This window comes from Anarhichas minor, unplaced genomic scaffold (genome assembly GCF_050575085.1).
Source record: "Anarhichas minor isolate MPS153535 unplaced genomic scaffold, ASM5057508v1 ptg000040l, whole genome shotgun sequence".
Taxonomy (NCBI): Eukaryota; Metazoa; Chordata; class Actinopteri; order Perciformes; family Anarhichadidae; genus Anarhichas; species Anarhichas minor.
The window spans coordinates 12,229,990-12,250,674 of NW_027466486.1; the positions used below are offsets into that span (position 1 = coordinate 12,229,990).

The following is a 20,685-nucleotide window of genomic DNA, read 5'->3' on the forward strand; positions in this document are numbered from 1 at the left end:
TGAACAGATAGCTTAATGAAGAAATTAAACCTACACTTTACATTTCAGACATACCTACCGACCCCTATTTTCCCTTTAAACATCTGCTAAGCTGTTTACAGCTTTTGAGAGAACACAGATACTTTTACTTTCTTTGTTTATTTATTAAAGTAAAGTTAATTCAGCCCATTCCTCATTTTGCTGGGGACACATATGAACCCTCTCAATAGCACCTGAGGGCTCCTGGCCCCCAATTTTGAAACTTCATTACAAACCGATTCGGGTCGAAGAATACAGTTTTTTTTTTTCTCTTGGCATGGCCAAGTTGAAATAACGGAAAAGAAAAGGCACATGCGCATTGGTTTGAGCTCCATCGGAGGCGCCATTGCTTCACAGGGACTGTAGTTCAAGTTTTCCTCCCCTCACATGGAAAGTCAGTTATGCGGAGATAATAAAAAGACTCCATCCCCCGGCGACGGTCGCTGCTCCTTTTTTTTTTTCTTCTCGTCGAGCAGGGGGGAGTAGACACAGCTGGAAGGATAATAAGATGCGCACGAATTTACAAATCTGGAATAAAAGATAAAGGAGAAGAATAAATGGACGACTCGGTTAGTCTGCGCGCGCCCGTGTGTACAATTTATGTCGGTATTCGTTCCATGAGACGTTGAGCTGCGACGCTGCGCTTCTGTGTGCGACTTCCACAAAGTGCAGCATTTTAAACTTCGGACTCCGCTTTCCTCAGTTGATGGAGTTACAAAGTGTCTTCAGTAAACTCACAATGGAAAGAAAAGCGCCCTTCGCTGACTGTGAAGGTAAAGTATCATTTCAGATGCATTTAAGGCGACGTTTGGCTGTAAAGGGGCTTTTTGCGCGTAGACGACACGTAAAACTGCAACAAAGTCCTCTGAATGTGTGAATCCAGGTCTTGTATAACTTGTTTTGCTGGCATTGTAGACTCGGGTTGTGCTCTGCCAGCGAGCCTATCGAAAGTGGGAGGGGTGCAGATGTTAGGAAGCCCTGGTTCCAGATGTTTGCGGAGTTGGAATTCTTGTAAACACCGACATGATACGCTTTATCAACTTTTACGCGTCCTTTGGGCTACGTTCTTTGTTGTTGTTGTTTTTTTTTTTTACCGTTTTGCGCACGAGCATAACGGCCCGTTGTGATGGTTTTGTTAAGTTTTCCAAACGTCGATAGCAAAGTGAAAACGACTGCTGTTACGAACAAAAGTTGAAGCTGTCGCCCCTCGAGCACGGTGCATGTACGTGATGGCTGTGTGAGTTGTCTTAAAGATAACCCTGGCAAGCTCTTTTAACCAACACAATGCAAGGCAACAGCAACACACAGCACGAGTGATCATCCAAGAGATAATCTATGAGAAGTAACAATTTAAAGTTTTAAGAATTCGTTCTAGCACAGGCAAATATTGATGAAGATTATTTGGGGTCTTAATTAAAAAAAAGAAAAGAAATGGACAAGCCTGGCTGACTATTTGTGTGTAAATTGATTCCTACATGAATTCAACCCAAGAGTGTTCACAAAGGGAAGAAAAGTAGCCGTCTCATACATACAGCCGGGCTGCCCTAAGGCTCAGCAGAATGAGAGCTCCTAATGTGCCCTCGTCCTTCACTGTCTCTGCTGTTTCTTTCAGATAGGTGACTGCTTTTTTTTCATTGTAAAAATAGCACTGTGTGTGTTTTTGTCTCTGTGTGTATGTTTGCGGTGACAGGCTTCCTGTGGTCAGAGTGGATTACTGACTTCAGTAAGGAGAAGGAGCTCCACTCCAGGATATGAAGCTCGCTGCAGTGACTTTACTGCAGAAGTCTGCCGAGTCTTCACAGACGTTTTTCCTCCATCACCTGCCCGCGTCTCGTGAATGAGTGTGTGTTGTGTAAGCTCAGGCGGGCGGACCCTCTTAATTTATGAGAAACAATGTCACTTTGATAAAAGAACACACAAACAGAGCTGGCTCACTACCACTGATGAGGACCAAAGATCTCCCCTGTCAAGAGTCAGCTGTGTTTCTTTCTGCCGGCCCTCTCTGAAACCTCCGCCGTTCAGCGCTCCGCGTTGCCATTGGAAGAAACCCAATGTCTGCCTCCTCTCCCCCATCCTTACCTCGAGCCTTCCTCCACTCTCTCCATCCGCACCACCCGTCCGGACCGTTGTACGCGCGGCTGTCCAACGGCGGTCACAGCGTCCCCAGCCCCACCAACTCTTTCCACGGGGTGTCCTTCCTGCTGCAGATAGGACTGACCAGAGAGACGGTGAACCTGGAGCCCAGTGACCTGTCGCTGTCCGCTGTCAAGGACCTGGTGTGCTCCATAGTGGACCAGAAGGTAAGCCTCTCGCTGAAACGCCCTTTCATATGACGTGACACTGTGCTTTTCAGTTAGAAAGGACATCTCTCATCAAACACTTTTTCTCTAATGAGGATTTCCCCAAAGACATGCAAACCTGCTACGATTACCTTGTTTTCAGACTTTAGCAGGAATACCGAAGGCGGTGGAGGACCCACATGATGATGCACCAACATGTGTTTTGCCATCCTCTACCATATTCATCTGTTTAGGCTTTGTGTTTATTTTTTCAAAGTGGACATCTGGGCCTCGTGCCCCAAAATGAGTCAAACACCGCAGAAGCGTGCACACTACAGCTCCGATTGCTCCTCCAGTCGCAGGACACGGCGTAGCAGCGCCAGTCATTTACATTGTGGTTTAATGTTACCGGACTTACATGGTGCAAGCACAGGCACACAAGCTCGTCTGCGTACACATAAACAGAACCACTCCGTGGTTTTGTTTTTTGGACCTACTTCTTTTTCCATGACACTGGTAATGTGCTGTAATGACACTGGAGTGTAGCCTCAGCATAAGAACTTTAAATACAAAGCACGGGCTTCATCATTTTGCCGTCTCTTATTGGGTTGTGTGAGAGTATCCAGAGGGAGAATCAACAGCGCCAGCTTTAATCGCAGTGTTCGTTTGCACTTACAATGATCGGGCCGGTCCTGAGCATGGTTTTCGTCTGCTTCTTTATAACGTGCAAACTAAGAATGAGGGTACAACCTTTTTAATTATATAAAATATAATACATGCTTTGTTAAGCTCCATCACCACAGATGTTGTGCCTTTGTTTTATATGAAGTGACTACTACTACTACAAACTGGAGGGTTAAAGCAGCCCAATAAGTATTGGAAATGAAAACTAAAAGAGGATAACTAAATAGACAGTACTTCTAAACACATGTGCAGTAGGTGCTGGTGCTCTAAAGCTCCTGCTCAGTCATTGTCTTCTTTGAACCCATGCATGTGTGCTCCATAGCTGTGTGGGATTAATGGTGCGCAAAGCCTGTTGGAATAATGAAATGGCTCCTGTGTGCATCCACACGTCGCTGTTGTTCTAACCTCTCTTGTGTATAACGATGATTACTCCCTTTGTGTCTGTAATTACCACCGACTGAACACAAAGAGGGTGATTGAGCGAAAGCACTCTCATCAGCCACCGGGATCTGAACATTCAGGTCTCTCGGAGCTATATTTGAGTCTGAGATGATGATAATGGAAATGAGGAAAAATATTATGAGGAACAGACTTTGTGTTGAACAACAAGTGGACAATAGCGGAGGGAGCTATCTGTGTTGAGCCTGCTGTCCCTCTGCTTCCATGTTGTCCAAGTTGACATTCCAGAGGAGCGCGGTAATGTTGTTGTTCTTTACAAGGTCTGCTGATTCTCACTAGCTAGTTATGAACAGTTCTGAGTCCCCAGAGCAGAAAATCTCATCGCTGCGCATATTTACATGGATCCTGTAACATGTTGGCATAGTTGCAAGAATCTGGAACAGGAAGAGGGTGGGAAACACGGCGCTTTGAAGACAACCCGTAAAAAGTGAGTCGGTGCGGTACGTTTTTGGGCGAGTGGGTGCTGAGATTTGTCGCCCATGTGCAACTTTATCCCTGTGTCACTTCACATATCACATGCATTAATTTAGAGATGCCATGCACTCTAACAAAATGTAGCAGGAAACAATTAAATTTATAACCAACAGTCATGGGAACTTTGAAAAGGCCATATATATAATTAATATCTGTACATCCTTTTCATGATTACGTACAGTGCATCATCACCACAGAACATATCCAGCACGTTCATCCACATTTCTTCTATTAAACACTGCCAACATGCAGTGCACTGCCTCAGCTATTTCATGAAATCCAGCCACATGGCTTTGATATCAATGGAAAATATGACTCTTGGCCTTCTGCGCACTCCAGTCCATCTCTGCCTCACTCCTTGCTCTAAAATATGCATGATAATGCTGAGCCTTCTTACAAAGGCCGCTCATCCTGGCCAACTTTTCCCAGCTGTGGATCTCTAACCCTGGCTTAGCCGTCGACAGTCGTCCCAGGATGTCTCCAGTCAGCAGAACCTCAGGTGTCTGTCAGCAGAGGCGAGACGGGGAAAAAAAAAGAAAAGCTTTTGACTTCACCCGGTAATATCTTTGTGGAGATAGAGTCTGGATGAAAGTGTATTCCCCCCTTTCCTGCTGTCGTTTCCTGTGCCGAGAGCTGGCCTGCTTCGCAAAGTGACTCAACAGACACGCTCATCCATTCAGTGTCAGGTTTTCTGCTGTGTCAGCTGTTGTGAACCTTAATGGTGGGATTTAGTAAACCATGATATTACCCATGTTGATGTCTTGGTGGTCTTCAAGCTTGTGGATGAGCAATTTGTCCATCCTCCAGCTGATTATCTGGGTCTGGGTCACCACGGCGGCAGGTGCAAGAATAGCAACCTAGAGTGCGTTCGAGCATGCTGGGAGATGTAGTTCCCACACTGCATCCTGTCTGTGCTGTCCCAGTACACAGGCAAACTACCTCAACTACCCCAATTGACCTTTCGGAGCAGTAAAGCTCGATTTGTCGGCGACTCGAGCGTCCGTTGAGCTCACCACCGCATCGCTACAGTCGCGTGTGTTGTACACGATCTGGTCTCAGTGTGCTTTAACGAGCATGCAGTCACCACAGTAACTATGTTTACATTCTTTCATTTACTGTGCGATACAGAGAGACGCTTGGCCACACGCACACTTACATAGATGTGGAGTTACATCAAGGTAACTTGTAACTTTATACCGCCTTCGTCTCATTACTGAGACGGAGACCACGGCCAACGCAATCGCTGTGTTATACTACTCAAGAGTTCCCACCGGCGTCAGTAACTTAGGAGAAAACACAAGCAGCCGTTATGTCTCTCAAAGCTTGTGACCGTAGCTTAAGGACAGAAAGTTGAAGTGAGTGCTTTACTTTGTTGCACTGCTGCTGTTGTTAGCACATTTCCAGTGTTCTTTTTTAGTGTTCCTCTTTGGAGCCTGTTCCTTTGCTGGCTTGCCAAACTGTAAGATCACACAGACTTTTGGTGTACGAGACAGCAACAATAGGACACACAAATTAACCCATGTCCAACTTTTCAATGGGCCTTTGTAATTACAAATGCCTATTAACACGCAGCGAAATCACTTTACGAACCATGGATGCAAGCCGGTGTGCTGTAGCAGATGCACTTTGGATGCAGTTGACAGCTGTAAAATGTCCAGATGTTTACGTTCGCTCTCTTTTACTGTAGATTATGTGTCACGGCTTCAAGGTCGACATTTCATATCTTCCCTGAACCCTTCAGTTTTGAATCAGACTCATTGTTTGACGGGGAGTCATGCAGCCTGCTGTAATAGCTGTGTATTGTATAGATTTCGTACGGCTCATGCCTCTTCCTGCTAAAGACTCAACCACATGACTTGGCCAGTGTCCACAGAGCAGATCTACTTTCTCTCTGTTCTCTATCTGGAGTTGGTTTTGATAGTAGTGGTTTGGACCACATTCACCAACTTTCAGTGGTTAAGGTCAACCTTAGTCCGGGGCAACCTGATATGGATAGGTTCAGTCCCAGTCTCTTAGGGGAGCTATTGCGGTTACTGCCCCTGCAATCTACTGAATACTTTAAAATATGACTGTTTAAGTGTCACCACTTGGCACAAGGGTACCGACTCAAAGCCAGGCTCCTTGAGGACTGTAAGAAAGGATGAAGGGAGCCAGCCAATGGGTGGTGGAGACCCTCCCAGTCGAGTACCCATCAGTTCAGTCTTTATCCATGTTATATTCACGGTTAAGCCATGTTAATGTGGGTGATTCTTTTAGACCTCTAAATGTGCAGTGAGTTCCCTTTTTGCTTCTGCTTCTGTTTTGTTTTGTTTTGTCACGATAGCGCATTGAATGACCCCAAGTGGCTACACGCGACTTCAAGTCAGGACAGCCCGACTCTTGTCTCTGGTTTTGGGGCTTGATGAATGGCGCGAGATAAACATCCATACACTTCCACTTGTTGAGCGCTTCCTGTTTGGTGTCGCCCAAGTCCTCTCGTGCAGCCAGCGAGGGAGCAGCGGCGGGACAAAAGTTCACGACTCCCTGAGAATGACTCCCAGTTAGCCAGCTGGTCAGCCCGGACAGCCAGCCAGCTCCAGAACATTCCTCTTCACCCAGGCATTTTTGGAGGATGATGTGATGTTGCTCGGGATGGGTGGGATTAGACTGCTAGGAAACTGAAATATTTGAAGCTAAACACTTGCTTTGGTAATGCTGTACATCTGACAAATGTTGACGGATGCTGTAATGGCGATTGCAGAATCGACAGTTTAGTTTTCAGTCTTTATGGGACTGTGCGGTATTTAATATCCTACAAAGACAATTCAGTTTTTAGTGGAGATGCTTTCTGGAGAATGTTGGCAGCCAACGTGTTTGATATAACTTTAAAGTGTACCTTGGCATCAGTTAAATGCTTTTCTCCCTATCAAAGGGGATGATAAAGCTTAGCAGGATAAAGGGAATTTGAAGCACTTCTGGCAAAGGTAATGGAAAAACCCCATTAAGCCTTCGCCTCAAATGTTACTTTTATGAATACTTTAAGTTTAGCGCTCTTCCTTAGGAAGTTTCTGCATTTTCACTCCAGCTGTGAAAGGCAGCTGCCTCAGCCACAGGTTTCCCCACTGGTTTTGTTAGTGCTGTAACTCGCAGTCTCTGGTTGAGGGCTGTACAGCTGCCTCTGTAATTAGCGAGACAAAGGCCTGTTTGAGTCAGAAAGGGGCGACTTTGGACAACGTACAGTACAATAGCAGAGTATTATAAAAACTAAAGGATTGTTTGGATTGTTCTAAACCGATGAGTAATATCACTTGGATGCTGCGAGGTAACACTTGGCAGAGAGAACTAGATCGGCTCAACATTCCTTTTTCAAGATTAATTAGATGGAGTTGCAACAGTGGAGACGTCTTTTTTTTTTTTTTTTTTTGGCTTTCATGATGGTGCTGTATCTGCCTTTAGGTGCTGTTTAGCAACGGTTATTTTCTGCAATTGAGGTCAGAAGATTTGGCTTTGGTGATTAAGCTTTAGGACATAGAAGTAGTATTTCACCGGCCCTTTTCACCTAAGATCTGTATGTGGTGTTGAGGTTTGTCATAAAGATAGACCTGGCCTGGGAAATTGTATCTATAGAAAGACAAAAAAACTGGCATACGGAGAAGAAAATGAGAAGGGAAAATAGCAAGAAAGAAGGGTGCAGATGGAAAATGGAGAGACTGCAGTTCACATCGACCAAAACTAACTGAAACACTCGGGAAATAAATCACCACCATCTCCCTCCCTCCCTCCCTCTCTCCTTCCCTCCCTCCCTTCGACACTGTAAGCCCACATCTGCATGTTCCTATGGAGCTGGCAGCCATATTTCACCCCAGAGGGCGTCCCAACAGCAAAGTGCATTATGTGTGATATACATGAGGTCAGACGTTTCCTGGAAAGCACATTCAGCTCACCCTTGAGTCAAAATATTCACTGTTGCTTCTTGGTTATGGCCTATTTTTTAATACTGATGTATTCCAAAGCCATAGAGTTGACTAAATTGATATCACAATTGGGATTGCTGAAAAAAAACCTAAAAAAACGTTCATGTACAACTCAAAGGCGTACTTGCCCAAGGAATCTATCAATTTCCCAAGTCTTGGAGTAATTTGTGGAAAAGAGAGAGAGAGAGAGAAGAAAAAGGGGAAAAAAAATATCTCTGAAGTTAAGTGAGCTAAGTAATTTCTACCATCTGTAGGGCACATTTCTGCCGCATTGCTCTCCTCTAAATGTAAAGTGGCAAGGCAGAGCACAGGGCCCGGCCACAAGGGTTAGAGAGAATGACAGAGTGGAGAAGGGTGGTCCTCTCCAGGGACAGGGGGGGGACAGCCCTGTTGGCAGGCCTTGCATGGAGCACAGAGGGGGGGTCGCGGCCACCGTATAGCCTGGTGTCCGTCGGTGCCAGAACCATAAGTAGAAGGCCGCTTCTGCCACCATGCGTGGCTTTGCTTCGGATTTTCTGCCCAAATGCCCTTCACAATACTCGACTTATGCCAGTGGCGGGGGCGGGGTGAGATAATCTTGCATCACTCCAATCTCTGTTAGTGCTGGCTGAATGGGCTTTGATTGCGATTATGCTGAAGTGGTGGGCAGCAGTAATGTTGAACCGTTTAATACGCAGGAATCCCGGTGACGTTGTCCTTGGGAAGCCAAGCACGTGTGGTGATTTAGGACCACTTCCTGAGAGGCTCCACCAGTTTCCATTCATAAATTTGTAACCGAAGCATAACACATTTCGCTGAAAGAGGACATGTCATTTCCCTTATTAATTTACTCATTAACGGTTCGAGTGTCTCCTCTCCTTAGACTGGAGTTTCTCCTTCGCTGCACTCGCTGACAACCTCAGCACGCTTGGAGGACTTCAACCATGACACATGCTGAAGTGGAGGGGTCGATTGACATGCACACTTGGCCTATTTGACCTATTTAATCACTAATGTCCCTTTTCTGAACTGTCAAACCTCTCAAAAGGCTAGCTAACAAACATATGTCATAATCGTCATCTTAGCAGATGTGTTAACATGCCAAAAATGTTTCCACAATTAAGACCACATGGTGTCTGTTGTAGCTACACAGTGATATCAGCGAGGCTTTATTGATCCCTGCAGCGGGGGGGCAGCTTGCAGAATGACTCATTCTGAGTTGTTTTCTCAGCACCGTTTGCCTTTCCTGTCTTTCAGCGTATAGTGAGTGATCTGTCAAACTGATAGGAGGGTGGCTGGGGAAGTGCAAGTACACGTTGATACTAGAAGAATACACCACGAAACCTGCGTTATGAAGGGAAAAAGGTCAGAAGAAATGCCCTGGTGAAAAGCACCACAGGGCCGAATGGAATAAAAAGTAGCTGTATTGGAATTCCACTTTTATTCGATTGGCTTGTTTGAGCGTTCTGAAACCCGAGGGGAAACAGTCAGCCACTCAACATGACTCCTTTTGTCACCGTGTCTCTTGCTGCCGCCGCGCTCGCCGTTCGGTTGGTTCCCCCTCAGAGCCGCTCCCTGTTTCCATATTCTTTCTTTGCCCCTGCTCTCCAAAGCTGCTGTGGTCGGCGGAGCAGGCGTTCAAATGGCTTTTCTCGACGCTGCACATGCACATTATTCTTGTCTTGCGGGTTCAAATGTGCAGAGAAATTGCCTTTTGGGTGTCCATGCTGTGAATAAGGTGACAGCTTGAGTGTTAGAATTTGGCTCTACTGAGTGTTTGGTTTAGTGTTTTTTTTGAAGTGTAGTTCTTTTACGAAGGTACAACTGTATTTCTGTAAAAAGTAAGTCCTCATTATCACTCATAAAGAGAAAAACCTCAGCTACTACTGCCTGCCCACTTTCTGTATTGCCGAATCTGTGGCTATTATTAATGTTTCTGTTGAGCAACAGCAGCATGTTCTTACATCCTGCTATTACCGCTCACCTCATGACCTCCTGCTCCGCCAGAACAAGAGAAAGTGCAGTCGCCATCAATCTCCCATAAATTCCCCCCCGAGTTCACCTGTTTATTTGCCCTGCGTGGAGGTAAAATGTGGCAGCTGTTCCCGGCGACTCCAGGCCAGAGAGGGGAGATGGAGTGTGTTCTGCAGTGTATCTGCGAGGCAGAGGTGCTGGCGGAGGATCGCGGCGGGGCTATAACTCATCAGCAGCGTGCAGGGGCCTGGCCAAGCATGTCTTAGATCACACTGCTCTCTTTCCTGAGAGGCCTTAGATCCTGTAACTCAGCCTTCCTCTTCTCTGCTTGGCCTCTGGACAATGTTAATGCATGAGATTCTCATGCAAACACACGCGCTCATATACACACACACACACGCGCGCGCATGTGCACGCGAGCAAACACCCACACGTGTGAAGTCATCGAAGAGAGACTGTTTCTGTCATGCGTGCTCTCATTGGGGATACAGTGGCTCGCAACCAAACACTGACCTCATCCCCATTATCTCCCATCCACTTCAGTGCTTTTATTCCGCAGGCCATATGACCACAGAAGAGTATTGTTTCTCCGGATTCAAATAACCAAAAGACGGGCGAAATAATTGCGGGGTTTTCTTTGGAGAGCAACGCTTTATAAAACAACAGGAAGAGATTTGGCTGGAAACCATCAGCCACTGTGGTTGATGTAAATTGGGTAAGCGGTATAGCTGTTAGCGTCTCCTGATGATTGAGAGAGGTCTAGGATAACAGGTGTAGAGTCTCCTGCTACGCTGGGGTGAGGACAAGGCCCTGGACCTAAGCTCAGCGGTTAAGAGTTGTGATTCCAACTTGTCTACACCAGAAGTGGAGATACACACACACACACACATGCTCACACAGGCTGCAATCTCACACACAGCAACTCTCAGCTTACGGTAAGAAGGAAACCAGCAGGGAATTAATTGCATATGAACACTTGGACACTTTTTCAAGCTTCTGCGTTTCTCTTTTTACCAGTCAGCGATGCTTCAGTCAGGCTGCAGTGTTCACACTTCTCTTAAACATGCAGGAGAAAGACAAGGTGTGAGAAGTGGTTTAGTTGCTCAAACAAGAAGTTGCTCTGTCGCTATGCGGCGTCCTGTCTGTACAAAGCAGCCGCATCAAGCCAGGAGAAGTTGCAGCTGATTGATGGTGGAGGTGTTCAGCTCGTGCGGTGTGCCTTACAGTTTGTGAAAGTGCATCGCTACGGTGTGATGCACGTTGAAATTGACTGTAGCGCCAGATGTATTTCAAGTAAAGCTCCGTTCCACGCTTGGCTGGAGCTTTGAGAAGCGTCAGATGTCATTCGGACCGTGATCTGTTGTTTTGAAGAAACACCGCCGTGTTCCACGATGACAGCCTCATGCAGCAAAAAAAAAAAAAAAAAAAACTATGAATGAGCCATGAGCCATGCTCTGCCACATGGAAGGAAACGAGAAGTCAGCGCGTAGAGTGAGAAAGTCACAGCTTTTCTTGCCGCTCTGCCACCGAACGAGTTTCCCTTCCGCAGCATGTGGCTGCTGCAGTTGGTTACACTTAGTGGAGTCTTCCTTTGTGGAAAAGACTTGACTTCAGGAGGAGCACATGTCATGAATGTGTGTGTGTATAGTGGACAGGGATGGGATGAGTTTGCTTGATCCTGCAAGTGTACAGAGATGCCTGCTTGGATATAAACCACATGAGGGTAATGCCGCTCCCCCCCCCCCCCCCCCCCCCCCCCCCCCCCCTTTCTGCCTCCAGCTGTATTGTGTTTTCGTTGGCCTATGCCAGCAAATGACGGAGCAAGTGGTTTTATGTAATGTACCATTGAAAAGAAGCATGCATTGACTGCAGAGAAGGGAAGCACATTGTATGCAGTTGCTTGACTCATCGTGGATTGTGGTCAGTAGATCCACAGTGTATTGTATAACCCTACAAAATCATGAAATAAAATGTAATAAAATGTCATGCTAAGTGAGTAGAACAGTGTGGGGTGTGGTTCTGGCACCCTGCATCTCTCTGAATCGGCCGGGCCAGTAAGTGATGCCCCTATTGAGCGGCTGCCGATTGTTATCGGCCGATAATCAGAAGAAATAAGCTATCAGCTGTTGGGCAGCACAGTCCAGCTTGGCTAAATAATTAAGCTAAAGGCTCATGTTAACGGAGGTTGCATTAAGATGCATTATGATGAGTTCAAGCTCTTTCCAGTGGGAAGTATTAGGCGAAGGTAAACTTTAATGTTGTCATGATGTTTTCAAACGTAATCGTGAAAAATTGTAGAATTATGACCTGTTAAACTTTCTTACACCAGCTCTTAGCAGCTTATAATGTATAACTAAAACTACTAATGCATGCAAGATTTGTTTTTTAAATCAAAGCAAATACTTTATTGACGATTTAAATATTTTTTTCGGGGCGGTGTATCGGTCGATATGGCTCATTGACCATCGGCGGCAAAAAAGCGTGATCGGCGCATTTGATTACGTAAAAATAAAAGAATAAATTACAATCATTTTCTCTTGCATGTTTGTTTAATTCAACCAGCCACAGTTATTTCATGCTTCAGATGTGGACTTGAAGCTTTCAGCTTTCTTGCTTGTTAGCAATCATTGTCCATCTCTAAAGTTCACAACAGGTTAAGTAGCAATGTGTTAGCTCGTCCATGTGAGCTCTTATGGTTGTCGTAGCACTTTAACACACTGTGTATGACTTTCTGCTCGCTGCTGATTCCATCCACTTCATTAGGTTTGGAACATTCCCTCCCCGAGACAGTAAAACAATAAGTACAGTGAGGACATCTGCACCATCAAAGTCAATTATTTCGAAATTATACAACCAAATTATAAGCAAACTGGAGGACCAACAACACTTGATGTTGAACAAGACAGTGGAAAAGCAGAGTGTTTCCAGTGTGCCGTCTTGTGATGCTTCACTCCATGTGACAAAGGAATTATGTTTATGCCCACTTCTAGTAATTGCATAATTCGTTGCGCATGTGTTTCTCGTGTGGAAAACTTTTGCTGGGCATCACATTAATAATATATAATGAAAACAAATACAATTCCACTGTTGACTTTAATAAATTAACACAGTTTTCCACACCGTGTTTGATGTGACTTGAACAAAGTAATTACACAGTTTTTCCCCCCACGGCTCGCATGAGCGCATAATTGGATTTTCCAATGCATTCGTTTGACGACTTCTCGAAGAATATCTCTCTCTGTTGTGGTCGTTAACGTACACCTCAAAGTCAAACAACTGTTTCCCCATCGTTGTGGCGTAGAAAAGTGTTTTCCTATTTGTGACACCCTCTCTGTGGCTCAGTGGAACTTCTGGTTTCATGACTTACTGTGGAGCTCATCAAGTCGTGCTCGGAGTTATTTACCAAGTTTGAATGTATATGTAATTTGAGCCAGCTTCTCTCGTTAATGTGTTCTTAGGGAGTCTCTTCAAATATCAAACAGAAACAAATAAAAAAACAACATCTTGTGGCTTCTGGGGGAGGGATTCTGGGGCAGTGTGATCTGTGCCGGGGCTCTATTAGATAATTGGAGGTATCAGTCAATGGACTTATTTATCTGCTGAGAAAAAAAAAGCACCTTCTATCACACTGATCTTGTGACAGCTTTTATCTTGCCACCTCAAGCTAAATGAACAACAGCCTTATGCCTCCTAACTCTGGCTTAGTGTTTCACAGAACCTCAGTATACCTTGATGAAGATCTTTAGCCTCTGTCCTCTGCAGGGAGGTTAGATATTCCTCTACCCTCTGATGTTATAGTGCTATAGCTCATCCATACTGCAGTATAAGTATAAGTCATTCACTTTTGCACATTCACACCTGAGCTGACCAGCTCAACAACAGTCTTCAGCCTGGAGCTAAGCGCCCGCTCGGGGGGTAGCTCAGAAGTAGCCGAGTGAGAGACTTGCTCATTCATCTTCAACACAGTTGTTTTCCATCCACTCTTGCATTTTCACGTTAATTTCTTCAGGTGCACTGTCCCATTGAATTGCCAAAACAATAGTTAAATGCAAAAATAAATCTCCTATATTGGGTAAAGGACTGTAAGCAAGATCTGTGTCACACTCAGATGACAAGGGTCTGGAGAAAATCTTTAAATTGTGGAAGGTTGGAAGTCCTGGGTCACCATTTAAATGGAACCGTTGGTTAGTTTTCTTGATGGGAATAGATTGATTTGTATAATGACAGCTTACTGTGTTTGTGCTTATTTCTAAACTGATATTTGTGCTTGAGTTTCTCTTTTCCACGCCTTCAGGGAAGGCATGAAGGGGGTCCGGCTGTTACAGATTAGTTACTTATAATACAGAGTAGAGGCCAGTGTGTCGAGATTATCCAAAAAAAAAAGAAAAAAAATCACACATGGGAGAGATCACATGACAATCATGCAGAATTACAAAACTGCATCCAGAGTGTTTGTGAAGAGAGCCATTGTTGTTGGTCTAAAACGCTGTTAGTGTGCATGAAAGGCTGACTTTGGCAGGGAATAAAAGGATACATTTCAAAAGCATGAGTGTGGAGATGATTCATCATTTGATCCACAGATAAACAATCAGCAACTACTGCATTTTGAAAAAGTTAGCTATGTGATGACTTCGTTTTGAGGTTTATGAATCTGCGGTAGCATTTTAAAGACCAAATGATTAAAAGGTTAATCAAGAAATAACGTAATCGTTAGTTGCAGCTTTGCTTTAGTGTGCACATGACCTACAGCGAGCTGTTTATTTTTTGAATGCATTGTTTACTTAGCTGCACATGTACAGTATGTCCATGCAGACGGATCTGGAGCAGGACATTTCACTGGAACTGTCCTCCACATCTGTCTGGCCTGCTGCCAGACTAATAAAGGTGCGAGGCAGCCGGAGGTCAAGCAGCATACTTTTCCTCGCTGCAATCACATGGCCAATCTGTCAGAGCCTGAGCACCGCTCGCAACGCTGCTTCCCGTTTACCGCCCACCTCAGCCACCCATCACCCCATGCACAGAGACACAAACGTCCGACCGCATTAATCACGCAGAACACTATTCTATTTTGACAAAAGCTTTTTTATTGTCCTCTGTGACTGAGTGCCTGTCTTCACACTTTGGTTTTGGGTTATTTTAGTGGGCTAGCGGAGACGTTCAGCAGAACGTTGTACATGGATGAGTTATGACTTCTGAGTTTCCCTAATTATACCATTTTGCAACTGATAGCATCAATACTCCTCAACGCCAAATGGCACACATGGTTATTCAAACGGACCATATTTCAGATCTGTCCCCCCCTCTCTCTTCATCTCCCTTCTTTCCTCTTCTCTCCTGCCTCTCACTCTCTTTCCTTATAACAGGATTTAGCATATCAATGGCGGATTAGTTCGTTTAACAAAAGCTTACCACTGCAAAGCCCCTTTCCACTCGTCTTTCCAGCCTGACTTGTGGACCCCACACACAGCTCCTCCGCGCCGATGTCTTTGGTGTGCGTGTGTGGTCGCGGCTGCTCCGCTGAATGGATTCGCGTTTGAAGATGACAAAAGACATGCTTGGTCACTACGGGCTTCGGAGAAGTGTGCAGTAGCATGCGCGGGTGATGGTGTGTGAGGCCGCATATGTGTGCAGGAGCATGGTTTGTTTTTTTGCGTGAGTGTGTGCCCGGAGCTGCTTTGGGCCCACAGGTTAGCCATCACTTATCGCTCTATCTGTACAAACGTTCTGTTGAAATGTGTCCTAAACCTGCCACTCTATTGTTCTTGTACCTCTCAGGCTTCCTCTTGCTTTAACGGGGCACGGAAAAAAGTAGTGTCCTCTGCCCTAGCAGCAGTTATACTTGCTGGCCTGCAGATGCTCCGGCTTTGGAATGAGACCTGGGATCCATACAGTGGAAAGTGTTGCATGCGGGGGGGGGAGGAGGTGACTCCAGCTGGCTAGATTTGGGCATCGACCCATGTGCGTGCAGGTTCGGGGTGGAGGAAAAAGCCCTCCGTGACACCGCAGCCGGCTCAGGAAGGATGCCCCCACTGCCTGCGTGGTGTTGGTTTGAGCCACGTAGCGTTAATCACCGCAGAGGGTGACAGGGTTTAGGATGTAGGTATGTCGAGTTGGAAGTGTTCCACTATACAGGCACGCGCCTTGTGTTACAATCAGGGCTGAGCAAAAACTTTCTCCTGTTAGCTTTGCATGTTTGCGTTTGCAATAGTTGTGATGCAGAGGGAATCGTCTTCAGATTGGTTGGTGGTGGACTCCTATACGGATGGAAGGATGACTCTTTACGGTGAATTGTCACAAAATATCCTCATCTGGCAAAAACACATGAACACTCAAGCACACCACAGGCCCACGGCGTTTGTGGAGACTCACTTCTAGCAGTATTACCAACTCATCAGTGTCACGGCAGCGACGTGCCTGTGATTGTGAGCGCACGTCAGAACGTTGTGGTTCTATTTCCGAAAGGACCTCCAATCAATTTGAACCCACAACGTTTTTCGCGGTTCATAATTTTACAGTTAATAAGCAAGCTTTAACCTGACACAACCTCACTACCCCCATTTGGGAATGACCACTCTAACAATAATGCAACACTCAACACTCAACACTCTCATCCCCCTAGAATTGAATTACCATATTTATTTACAAGGGTCACTTCACCCAAATGACAAAAAAACTATTATTTTCCACCCAATTACCCCAAGTAGAATCCAGCAATGCTGATAGTTTGGGTTTTGATATACCTGCCAGTGAGTTATCTATCTCCAGCCCAATACACTGGAGGGGAATTGATTAAATATCAAAGTATCTTTCCAGAAATAATATCCTGGTTGATTGGTCCAACATTACATTGCATCATGTGCAGCGCAACTGTTGCATAATATGTACACCGAGGAATATTGCTGCTTCGGCTGCATGTTCTTTATTCCAAGAGTGAACAGTTCATGAATGCTATTCTAAGCAGGGCCTTTCATGGGAAAACCATTGCTGCACAAGAAGTGATATTATGATGTACTTTATTGATCCCTGAAGGGAACTTGTCCTCCTCCGCTGGGAGATCAGAGTGTAGGTTGGGGGCAGGGGCACAAGGTCCTTTGTTGGAGTTAGTCTCCCTGCCTGCGGCCTGAAAGACCAGAGCAGGCCTCAGTAGTCATCAGTTTCTGTGCAGAATTTAATTTTTTTGCCTTCTGACAGTTCATTCCTCTGGCTTTTGTTGACACGAGTCATACGATACACCCGTGTTTTTCGGAGCCATCAATCTGTCTTGCTGTCTCTGTATCTGTGATTCTTGGCAGTTGAATGGCTCCAGGTGTCTTGTGTGTCCCGTGCCCAGATGCTTTGCCAACCCCCGGTGCTCCGGGGCCGCAGTGGCATTGTTCTATGTGGCCCATTGTGTGTGACCCTGGTTCAGGGGGAAACAGCTGGTGGATCCTCCAGTACCAGCCTGCTTGGCACTGCGACTAGGCCCAAGCCATGGTGTGAAATAACTGCGCCCCCAATTCCCGCTTTGATACAAACCCTGCAGGACAGCTCTGAACATCCGTCCAATGTTGATCGGCTTTTTCCGGTTGGCAAGGTGATGTTATGATGAGCAGGCAATATTAAGTGTACGTTAGAATTTTTGTTGTGTTTGTGCTCATATCATTTGGTTGTAGCCCTTTCCTTGTGTCAAGAACGTTGCTCTCTAAGAGGGCTTGCCTCGTTACAGGAAGTGACTCAGTCAGTATTGACTGCCGCTGCACTTCCTGTGAGCTGATTCTCCTCTCAGGATGTTTACCTCCTCCTCCTTCCCCGTATCCCTCTCCGCCCCCTTGCGTGATCACGTGACTTCACGTGGGTGCACTCGGCTTGAGTCAGACCAGGTTCGCCTAGGTTTAGTTCGGCCCAGACATCGTCAGTGACGGTGGCTGCTGAGTTGGGGGCCTTGGCCATGCTGGAATCCAGATGATTCTTCATTGTGTGTACACTTATTAAATAATATAACTGATACATCACGTACATGACTTACTTCTTCTTCACTGAAGGGTCCTTTTAGTGGTATTTCCTCCTGCTTTATAGTGTAGAGACCTCTGAAGGGAGGAAAGGAGGTGTGAGCAGGAGCTCTCTTCCCGAGCCACTGGGTTCAGAATACTCTAGTCCCCATACTGATGGTGATGTAAGCCACTGGATATGATGTAATACGAGTGTGTGTGTGTGTGTGCATGTGTGTGCTTGTGTGTATTTACAGAAGGTCTACTGCAGAAAATATTAGAGGTACAGGGTTGATCATCTGTCATTATTTGTCAGGCTCAGAATTTCACTAATATCTTCACTTGTATCTCCACCTCTCCCCAGTTCCCAGAGTGCGGCTTCTTTGGCATGTACGACAAGATCCTGCTGTTCCGCCACGACTTAAACGACGAGAACATCCTGCAGAGGCTGACCTCGGCGGAGGACATCCACGAAGGAGACCTCATTGAGGTGGTGCTCTCTGGTATGTAGGCTGCAGTGGAACTCTGAATAGATGCATAGTGTCCCCCCTTTAATGTGTTGAATGGTTTTTGCACGCTGTTTTTCTCCAGCTTCTCAGATTAGATCGAACACGAGCAGTAGTGGTACAATGAATTGTTACTTAGCGTTTTTGTGAGTGAAAGAAATAACCCAACAGACCTTTGTGAACTATTGCTCCTGGCAAATTTAAAAGTTTAATTTCATTTTCTTGGTTCATTGATTAGTTAGTTTGTTTTACAAAATGTCAGAAAATAGTGACAAATGATCAGCGTCGCCTAAAACCCAACGTCCTCAAATGTCTTTGTTTGTCAATAACTCCAATTTATTCAGTTTACTGTCACAGAGGAGTCAAGGAACCAGAAAATGAAGCTGGAATGACTCAACCGATGAATTGATTATCAAAACAGTTGACAAGTAATTGATTAGTCGCTGCAGCTCTTTAAACTAATAAACTGGAGGAAGCTTCATGTGTTCCATTTTTTATGCCTCGTCATGGTTGACAAACCTTCCAGTAAACAGCCTGTAGTGTCTTGCTCAAAGCAACTTCAGTGGGTCAGATTACTCTGTTCTCACTGAGACTTTGCAGTCAAAATGAAATATTATTGTTGTTCAATTTGATTCAATTCGCTCACCTGCTTTTTATTGTGTGATACATTTCTTTTCTTCCTTCCTCATCAAAGTTTCCATCAGATTGTCAACCTTTCTAGCGGGCGGCTACGCAGGTGTTTGGTTTTTCTCTGTTGTTTCCCGCGATGAATGAATCAGCTTCCTGTGCGGTGCTGAGACCAACAAGCGGCTCAGAGTATCTGTTCGGCTCTAATCCGTTCTCCTGCTCCATCTGTCTCCACTGGGAAGCACCTGACACCACCTGTGCTGAAAATCTCCCCCTCTGCCCTGAGAAAGGGGGAGAGGCTGAGAGTATTGTTTGCAGGGATTTAGGCGGGGGATGATTGTATAGGTTCAGGATCTGAGGATACTGCAGGCATCAGGGCTGAGGAATGTAGACTAAAGACTGGAGAACTTCCTCCTTTTTGTTTCTGACTGTCTGTGTTTGTCTTGTGCTCTCTTTTGTGTCAGTCTCTGTTGCTCTCTTTCCCTCCTCGCTTTCTCTCGTTCTAATCCCTCCTACCTCAACAAATCCATCTGCAGGTGTAAGCCCCAGCAGTGGAGCTTGACAGTTTATAGCCTGAGATATACCTGACGAAAACCGTCACAGACGAGTCGGATCCCAGATTTGCTACACGTGCAACACATGCAGTTTCATTTAACACTCAAATAAACTTGGCCTTCTTCAGGAAAGGGGCTTTGCGTGGTGTCAGACATCTTTGTTTGAGAAGCGCAAGGTGGGAGATCCACGTTCCCGAGCCCCTCATTCGGTTCAGAGAAAAATATGAGCCTCTTCTTCCCGCCCCGCGAATTTGTCTCCTGTCATTTTCCCTTCCAGTTTTCCTGAACCGACCTGTTGTTGGATTCCGCGGCCGTGAGAGAGAGACGGTCTGAATATCTCTCTCGCTGCGAGAGGGAGGCAGAAGTGGCTTTTTCTTGGCCGTGGGCTCAAAGCAGAGGGTTTGTTTTCCCTGCAGTAAGTGATTGTAGAAGACACGCCGACTGTAAACACGCTCTGATGTGCGGGGCGGCCCTGGACACAGCGGACACAGCGCAGGCCATCTCGGCCCATGAGGTTTTGAGGTTTTGCCCCGACCCGTTGTCCCTTTGTTCCGTTTTTCACTCCCTTAAAAACACTCAGCCACACAGGCTCCTTCTTCACCACTGCTGACAGTGTGAAATTGATATTTTACAATACATTCTGTTTGTCATAAATATGACAAACTTGTTTTTGTCAGATGGAAACTTGTGGCCTCCGAACGAACGCTCTGTGCCTCGAACAGATAGTGCATTCATGTCAGCCTCCGTTTCGTGAGAAGCACTCCGAAAAACAACGCGTCGAGTTTATGTTTGGTGTTGTTTGATGCTAATTAGCACGACGGGGCATTACATAACACCGCGACTGCTAAGAAGCGGCCAGTTGTTTTTGCAAACGTGTGTGAAAAAGCACATGAATGCCGCCTTTCATGTGTCTCTGCCAGGGAGCTGTGTTCACCCCGTGACATGTGACCTGCCGGAGTTCTTTCTTCTCTCTCAAATTAAACCCAAACTTCAAAAAAATCCCCCAACCAGCCAGTATTTCTCTGAAATGGAGAAAAAAAATGCCTGTGTTGATGTTGCATAAAAGTGAATATCTCAGATGATTTATTAGCAGCGGTCCCAGGAAGTGGGTTGAAAATTAAAATAAGGTTTGTTATTTGGGATGACCCTAGAGCTGACCTATGACCTGTCCTGCCTTTGGAAATGTTGCTTTGTCAAGCTAACAGATCTGA

The 20,685-nt window shown here is 45.7% G+C and overlaps 1 protein-coding gene across 2 annotated transcripts in view; it reads left to right on the plus strand.

Annotated features, from left to right (window-relative positions):
• The first annotated feature begins 511 nt into the window (after positions 1-511).
• prkd3 (protein kinase D3) overlaps positions 512-20,685 on the plus strand; it is a 34,198-nt gene continuing 14,024 nt past the window's right edge. For both annotated transcript variants that reach the window (XM_076108392.1, XM_076108393.1), the window contains exons 1-3: positions 512-791; positions 1,709-2,318; positions 18,152-18,290. In XM_076108392.1, coding sequence (XP_075964507.1) covers positions 2,070-2,318; positions 18,152-18,290 — 388 coding nt within the window. In that variant the 5' untranslated portion in view covers positions 512-791; positions 1,709-2,069. The remainder of the gene's footprint in view (positions 792-1,708; positions 2,319-18,151; positions 18,291-20,685) is intronic.